The 8,723-nt window shown below is 44.7% G+C and overlaps 1 protein-coding gene across 1 annotated transcript; it reads right to left on the bottom strand.

The window, feature by feature from the left end:
• Positions 1-5,922: 5,922 nt before the first annotated feature.
• Positions 5,923-8,249, bottom strand: LOC123048325 (indole-2-monooxygenase-like). Its single transcript, XM_044471453.1, has 3 exons — positions 7,629-8,249; positions 7,051-7,479; positions 5,923-6,704 (listed from the first exon to the last, which is right to left on the bottom strand). The coding sequence occupies exons 1-3, from the start codon at positions 8,184-8,186 to the stop codon at positions 6,078-6,080; spliced, it is 1,614 nt and encodes a 537-aa protein (XP_044327388.1). The 5' UTR covers positions 8,187-8,249; the 3' UTR covers positions 5,923-6,077.
• Between the last annotated feature and the right edge of the window lie 474 nt (positions 8,250-8,723).

Here is an 8,723-nt window from a genome sequence, read left to right as displayed (position 1 = left end):
TGTGAATGACATATTGTTGATCGGAAATAATGTAGAATTATTCTGCAAAGCATAAAGGAGTGTTTGAAAGGAGTTTTTCAAAGAAAGACCTCAGTGAAGCTGCTTACATATTGAGCATCAAGATCTATAGAGATAGATCAAGACGCTTGATAAGTTTTTTCAATGAGTGCATACCTTGACAAGTTTGAAGTAGTTCAAAATGGAACAGTCAAAGAAAGAGTTCTTGCCTGTGTTACAAGGTGTGAAATTGAGTAAGAACTCAAAGCCCGACCACGGCAGAAGATAGAAAGAGAATGAAAGTCATTCCCTATGCCTCAGCGATAGGTTCTATAAAGTATGCCATGCTGTGTACCAGATCTATTGGATACCCTACCACTAAGTTTGGCAAGGGAGTGCAATAGTGATCTAGGAGTAGATCACTGGACAGCGGTCAAAATTATCCTTAGTGGAATAAGGATATGTTTCTCGATTATGGAAGTGACAAAAGGTTTGTCGTAAAGGGTTACGTCGATGCAAGTTTTGACACTGATCCAGATGACTCTAAGTCTCAATCTGGATACATATTGAAAGTGGGAGCTATTAGCTAGAGTAGCTCCGTGCAGAGCATTACAGACATAGAAATTTGCAAAATACTTACGGATCTGAATGTGACAGGCCCGTTGACTAAAATTATCTCACAAGCAAAACATAATCACACCTTAGTACTCTTTGGGTGTTAATCACATAGCGATGTGAACTAGATTATTGACTCTAGTAAACCCTTTGGGTGTTGGTCACATGACGATGTGAACTATGGGTGTTAATCGCATGGTGATGTGAACTATTGGTGTTAAAACACATGGTGATGTGAACTAGATTATTGACTCTAGTGCAAGTGGGAGACTGAAGGAAATATGCCCTAAGAGGCAATAATAAAGTTATTATTTATTTCCTTATATCATGATAAATGTTTATTATTCATGCTAGAATTGTATTAACCGGAAACGTAATACTTGTGTGAATACATAGACAAACAGAGTGTCACTAGTATGCCTCTACTTGACTAGCTCGTTGATCAAAGATGGTTACGTTTCCTAGCCATTGACATGGGTTGTCATTTGATTAACGGGATCACATCATTAGGAGAATGATGTGATTGACTTGACCCATTCCGTTAGCTTAGCACTCGATCGTATAGTATGTTGCTATTGCTTTCTTCATAACTTATACATGTTCCTATGACTATGAGATTACGCAACTCCCGTTTACCGGAGGAACACTTTTTGTGCTACCAAACGTCACAACGTGACTGGGTGATTATAAAGGTGCTCTATAGGTGTCTCCGAAGGTACTTGTTGGGTTGGCGTATTTCGAGATTAGGATTTGTCACTCTCATTGTTGGAGAGGTATCTCTGAGCCCACTCGGTAATGCACATCACTTAAGCCTTGCAAGCATTGCAACTAAATGAGTTAGTTGCGGGATGATGTATTACAGAACGAGTAAAGAGACTTGCCGGTAACGAGATTGAACTAGGTATTGAGATACCGACGATCGAATCTCGGGCAAGTAACATACCGATGACAAAGGGAACAACGTATGTTGTTATGCGGTCTGACCGATAAAGATCTTCGTAGAATATGTGGGAGCCAATATGAGCATCCAGGTTCCGCTATTGGTTATTGACCGGAGACGTGTCTCAGTCATGTCTACATAGTTCTCGAACCCGTAGGGTCCGCACGCTTAACGTTTCGATGACAGTTATATTATGAGTTTATATGTTTTGATGTACCGAAGGTTGTTCGGAGTCCCGGATGTGACCACAGACATGATGAGGAGTCTCGAAATGGTCGAGACATGAAGATTGATATATTGTAAGCCTATATTTGGATATCGAAAGTGTTCCGGGTGAAATCGGGATTTTACCGGACTACCGGAGGGGTTAACGGAACCCCGCGGGGATTAATGGGCCATAGTGGGCCTTAGTGGAGATTAGGAGAGGCGGCCAGGGCAAGGGCCGCGCGCCCCTCCCCCCTAGTCTGAATATGACAAGGAGAGGGGGCGGCGCCCCCCCCCCCCTTTCCTTCCTCTCCTCCACCTCTTTCCCCCTTCTCCTATTCCAACAAGGAAGGGAGGGAGTCCTACTCCCGGTGGGAGTAGGACTCCTCCTGGCGCGCCTCCTCCCTGGCCGGCCGCACCTCCCCCCTTGCTCCTTTATATACGGGGGCAGGAGGGCACCCCAAAGACACAACAATTGATCGTTTGATATTTTAGCCGTGTGCGGTGCCCCCCTCCGCCATGGTCCACCTCGATAATACTGTAGCGGTGCTTAGGCGAAGCCCTGCGTCGGTAGAACATCATCATCATCACCACGCCGTCGTGCTGACGTAACTCTCCCTCAACACTCGGCTGGATCGGAGTTCGAGGGACGTCATCAGGCTGAACGTGTGCTGAACTCGGAGGTGCCGTGCGTTCGGTACTTGATCGGTCAGATCGTGAAGACGTACGACTACATCAACCGCGTTGTGCTAACGCTTCCACTTTCGGTCTACGAGGGTACGTGGACAACACTCTCCCCTCTCGTTGCTATGCATCACCATGATCTTGCGTGTGCGTAGGAAATTTTTTGAAATTACTACGTTCCCCAATAGGCAGGCCTCCGGTGCCCATCTTCAGCTATATGAAGTCTTTCGTCCGAGAAAAAATCACAAGCAAGCTTTCGGGAAGAAACTCCGCCGCCACGAGGCGGAACCTTGGTGGAACCAATCTAGGGCTCCGGCAGAGCTGTTCTGCCGGGGAAACTTCCCTCCGGGAGGGGGAAATCATCGCCATCGTCATCACCAACGATCCTCTCATCGGGAGGGGGTCAATCTCCATCAACATCTTCACCAGCACCATCTCCTCTCAAACCCTAGTTCATCTCTTGTATCCAATCTTTGTCCCAAAGCCTTAGATTGGTACCTATAGGTTGCTAGTAGTGTTGATTACTCCTTGTAGTTGATGCTAGTTGGTTTATTTGGTGGAAGATTATATGTTCAGATCCATTATGCATATTAATACCCCTCTGATTATGAACATGAATATGATTTGTGAGTAGTTATGTTTGTTCCTGAGGACATGGGAGAAGTCTTGCTATAAGTAGTCATGTGAATTTGGTATTCGTTCGATATTTTGATGAGATATATGTTGTCTCTCCTCTAGTGGTGTTATGTGAACGTCGACTACATGACACTTCACCATTGTTTGGGCCTAGAGGAAGGCATTGGGAAGTAATAAGTAGATGATGGGTTGCTAGAGTGACAGAATCTTAAACCCTAGTTTATGAGTTGCTTCGTAAGGGGCTGATTTGGATCCATATGTTTCATGCTATGGTTAGGTTTACCTTAATACTTCTTTTGTAGTTGCGGATGCTTGCAATAGAGGTTAATCATAAGTGGGATGCTTGTCCAAGAAAGGGCAGCACCCAAGCACCGGTCCACCCACATATCAAATTATCAAAGTAACGAACGCGAATCATATGAGCGTGATGAAAACTAGCTTGACGATAATTCCCATGTGTCCTCGGGAGCGCTTTTCTCTATATAAGAGTTTGTCCAGGCTTGCCCTTTGCTACAAAAAGGATTGGGCCATCTTGCTGCACCTTATTTACTTTCATTACTTGTTACCCGTTACAAATTACCTTATCACAAAACTATCTATTACCGATAATTTCGGTGCTCGCATGGAATACCTTGCTCAAAACCGCTTATCATTTCCTTCTGCTCCTCGTTGGGTTCGACACTCTTACTTATCGAAAGGACTACGATAGATCCCCTATACTTGTGGGTCATCACCATGCAAGACTGTTTGTGTTGGATAAGCTCGATTTCCAAGATAGTGACAATATGGAAACGAAGATAGCTCAACTTAGGACTCAACATGGTTACGCTTTTATGATTAAGGTCTACAATGTAGTTAATCACACACATTTTGGTTGCTCAAATTGGAGAGCTCTATGCAAGGCCTATGAATTTCAGGACGATATGCAAATAAGCTTAGATATTCGTTCTGAAGATGATGTTGAAGATAATATCGACATTTGGGTGAATGTGGAGATGCTTCCAGTTCTATCTCTGTGTGAGTTTGTCAAATTTGTTAAGTAATTTATATTGTTTATTTAAAAATAGTTGACAGCTTATTTCCATTCTTCAAGAAATATACGGAAGGTAGTAGACAAAACCTACAACACCGATGGCTCTGAACTAACTTGAGAGGAGAAAAATTATCTTGTCTCTTTTATTACTGATGTTGAGATTTTCAATAAAAAATATGAAACTCCTGCACATTATGATCAATACATGCCACTAGTCCACACGTTGAACTACGGTAGCATCTCGATGGAAATAGGCTGGTAAGATTTTTTGCTATTATGACACTAGTGCATCTTTTGCATACATTCTTCTAAAGCTAAATTGCATTGCTAACTACGTTATTATTATGTTCTTCAACGGAAACCCCCGAAGGATTGTGTGCCTCATCTGATGCATATGAAAGTTGACATGGATATTATTAGCTTAAGGCCAAGTCTGCCTCTAGCCCACGCAGTGCATAGATGATTACTCGAAGAGATGAATACCTCACAATCAAAGGATGGAGAAAAGTTATGAATGATCGCAGGGAGCTACTTGGAGGCAACATGGTGCGAAGCCCACAAACTGGAGACATGTGGATCTCCATTCTCCATAATGGAGAGTCAAGGGCTATCTTGTTATATGCCATTTTACCTTAGAGAGAGTAGCATGTCCTAATTAGTACTCATCATGTTCTAAGAACAGTTAACTAGTGTTGGTTATGACTATGATGATCAGTAGGAGTTGTTATTATGATAATGATGAGTTATGTGCTAGAATGTGTTAAAATAATGATGAGTTGTTATATGACTCATAGATGATGATAGATGGTGACTAGCTTGACTACCAATATGAAAATAATTTGATTGAGAAATTGAATGTCTTCCAATACCGTCTAATCAGCTCTTATCTATGAAGATCAAGTTTGACGATCAAGTGCAAGCATTGTTGCAAACGAGTTCCATTCCTAATAGCTGGAACACGCTTTTGTGTCACTCAGCAATTCACGTTCAAACGGTAGGCCGACACTAGAGGTGGTGAAGAACATCATGTTGAATGAAGAATTCAAAAAAATAGAATATAGACAAAAAAGAGCCTCTTCTGATGTTGCAAATGTGCCTAAACCCAAGGTAAATTATGGGAGTCGTGGAAGTAGGCGTGCAAGACTTAACAAGGCATAGATAAATCTAGTGGGAGATCAAAATCAAGACAAAAAGGAGTTTACTTGTGGCAATCCAGGATAACAAAAGAATGATTGCATGCTATATAGAGAGAGCTTGGAGAGGGTATAATAACAATGTAAAACCGAGAAAACGGAAGTGACATTTTCCAACATGACTATGCAATGTGAGGACTACTAAGTCATTAAAGATGAAGAATTTTGTATTATTGTTTGTGACGATGCAATGAATTAATTACGGTGTGGATTGAGGTGTGTCCTTGCATAACACATCATACTAAGAGCACTTCAGATCACACACCAGTGCCATTAGTGGCTCTGCGAGAATGAGAGGGGGGGGGGGGTCTATCAAAAAAATTGACAAGCGTATGCGTTAAAGCCAACCTTGGCTGCAGGTGGTGCCCGATGACGTGAGGCATGTTTCCAATACAAGGTCCAACTTTTTTCAGCTGGCAAGCTTGATGATCTCATCAGTGGCAATTACCTTGGTGAAGGAAAATGGAAGCCCGTCAGAGGCTATTTAATTGTGACATGTGGAAGTGAGCAGTGTTGTCTATATATTACTAAAAACCCAGTTGTACAAGTAAGTGTTGAGTATTGTTGATAAGGAAATTTTAATCGACTAGTCGCACATATAAAGTTATAAACTGTCCAAATGAGCGTTCATGTACTAGACTTAATTGCTAGTCATGAATATGGTAATCGATTTGTGATGCAATGCTTTATTTACCCAATACACTCGTGCTTAATAAAAAAAGTCCAAAAAATCCATATGACTATTATATAGGTAGGTCATATGGACTAGTTTTTACTAATCTTCTGGCGCTACAGGGACAAGTAGGAGCTTCTCCTTTCGGTGGACTGTTACCCCAAATGATTCAGTCATACTGATGCCAGCTTCCATTGATTCTGATGGTAGCTTCCAGTCGAAGTGGTACATGAGATTTGCTAGCATGACTTCAATGGTCACAATTGCAAAGTTGATACCTGGGCATATCCTCCGCCCAGTCCCAAAAGGCAAGTAGGGGAAATCGTTTCCCTTGTAGTCCATAGTTGCAGCGCTGCCACCTTCCATGAACCGCTCAGGCATGAACTCTTCTGCGCTCTCCCAGCTGCTAGGATCCCTTGCAAGAGCCCAGCTGTTGACGATGGCGCGCGTTCCTGATGGTATCGTGTAGCCGTTAATTTTGCAGTCAGCCATGGAGAGGTGAGGCACGAGGAGTGGTGCGGGCATATGGAGCCGGAGTGTCTCTTTGATGACTGCCTTTAGGTAGGCCAAACTGCTCAGATCGTCTTCGGTGATCATTTCTTTCCCCTTGGACATAGTGCTCCTCACCTCGGTTTTCAGCTTATTCATGAGGTGGGGTTTTTGCATGAGCCGAACCATGGCATATTCCAACACTATGAATGATGTATCAGTGCCAGCTTCAAACATGATCTGCATACATACATACACACGTATACACATATCAGAATGAACAACATATATAAGCTACAGTCTCCGTTCCAAATTATTTAAAGTTTTATGTTTGTCTTTAAGTCAACTATTTTAAATTGACCAAGTTTATAGAAAAAAAATTCTATAACAATATTAGTGTAACCAAATTAGCGTCGTTACCAAATATATTCTGTATACTATATATATTGATGTTGTAAATATTAAGAATCTTTTGTACAGACTTAGTCAAATATAGTAAAATTTGACTAAACACAAAGCTACAACTTCAAATAATTTGGAACGGAACGTTAGTATGTGTAGGTAGGTGCGGTTTGTGAGGTCATACCTCCAACTGAGCCTTAATATGGTCTCTCGTAAGATTGTACTCTTGTTGAATGGAAAGCAACACGTCGATGAAGTCGCTGTCTTCGCCGCCCTGTTCTGACGCGGGCCTGCTTGCATGCTGATCGATGAGGCTATTGAGCAGTTGGTCCCACATCTTGTTCACCTTCTGGGCCTTGGCGCAAACCATCCTCTTGATGAAGTCCAGCTTCACCAGCACCGGGAAGTAGTCCTCCAGGTTGAAACCGCCGATGAGCGACGAGTTGGCCTCGACGAGCTCCCGGAAGAGCTTGTTGTGGCCTTGTTTCCTGAAAAGCTTCCCGGACACGGCGTGGCACACGACGTCGTTGGTGAAGGCGTTGAGCAGGTCACTCAGGTCCATGGCGGTGCCTGCTGCGGCGGCCTCCCGGATCTTGGCTACCACCAACCTCACCTTGTAGATCGAGGAGGTGAGCACATGCAACAATAGTTAATTTCAGTATAGCCCATGAGGTGGACAATATATATACACATGGTGCAATCAAATTCATTTTATTTATTTTTTTGAGAACCGCAATCAAATTCAAATTGATGGTTGGTTACCTCGTTCTCGCGCGCATGGCGGTAGGAGCGGACCTTCTTGTTGGTGAGGAGGTGCGTAGTAGCGATCTTCTTGACCTGCCGCCAGTGCTCGCCGTAGGGGCAGAAGGCGACGTCCGTGGAGCCGTAGAAGAGGATGTCGGTGACGGGGGAGTAGGCCCGGGACGCGAAGACGTGGTCGTGGGTGCGCAGCACAGCCTGCGCTGCGCTCGGCGACGACACGATGAGCGTCGGGACGGCTCCGAGGCGGAGGAGCATGAGTCCATCGCGGCCGTGCTCGGCGGCGAGGTCGCGGAGGGAGACGTGCGGGAGGGGCCCGACGAGGTGCAGGTGGCCGATGATGGGGAGCCTGCTGGGAGGAGAAGGCAACTTGCTGAGCTGATCTTCCCTGGCTCTCGCGGTGACGGTGGCCGTCGACGGCGTCCCGAAGCGACGTGCCACGAGGAGTACGAGAAGTGGACAGAAGAGCAGGAGAGAGACCACTAGGGCTGCCTGTGGGGACGGCGACCTCGCCTGCAGCAGCAGCAGCAGCTCGTGGAGGCTATGCTGCACTTGCGACATGGCTGATCAGTTTACGGAATGAGGGATTGGTCGCTGGGTTTCTTTCCGACAGCAGCTCAGCTGGCTTATTTATAGCTAGAGGCTTGGAGATTCCAGCAAGAGCAAGGCATCTTTTTTAGTCCGTAGTTTATTTAGAAGAAAACTGCAGGCCGATGTAGAGAGCCACGACACCATGAGAGGCGCTATTAATTTGCATACTACACATGTGGTGACGTCTTGTAGTTTATCCCTCGTGTCTTCGTCCTCACTGACCTCACACGATAGCCCCACGATTGTGACACGCTTCAACTAAAACAGAATCTTACGTCGATGAGCACTTGAACACAAACTTCACTCCTCATCCTCGTCTCACACCGCCCGTCTCTTGGAAGGTGGCAAGCCGGCAACTGAAGTCCGGCGGCAACAGAACACGCCGTATACTAGCACCTCAACTTCGTTATGTACGAACATGCCAAAACTCCTTGAAATCTCCCAAGTGCTCATGTAGACACCATGACTTAGGACATGCTAACACCACTCGCACCACCAATCCCGCAG

This window comes from Triticum aestivum, chromosome 2D (assembly GCF_018294505.1).
Source record: "Triticum aestivum cultivar Chinese Spring chromosome 2D, IWGSC CS RefSeq v2.1, whole genome shotgun sequence".
Lineage (NCBI taxonomy): Eukaryota > Viridiplantae > Streptophyta > Magnoliopsida > Poales > Poaceae > Triticum > Triticum aestivum.
Note: the sequence above shows the minus strand (reverse complement) of the source record. Positions and strands in the feature narration are given on the sequence as shown.

Bases quoted from the DNA above. Each gene is read 5' to 3' on its own strand.
- LOC123048325 (XM_044471453.1), bottom strand. From the start codon at position 8,186: ATGTCGCAAGTGCAGCATAGCCTCCACGAGCTGCTGCTGCTGCTGCAG. The intron at 7,480-7,628 runs GTAACCAACCAT...TCGATCTACAAG, and splicing joins GCCATGCGCGCGAGAACGAG to GTGAGGTTGGTGGTAGCCAA. The intron at 6,705-7,050 runs GTATGACCTCAC...GTATGTATGCAG, and splicing joins ATATTAAGGCTCAGTTGGAG to ATCATGTTTGAAGCTGGCAC.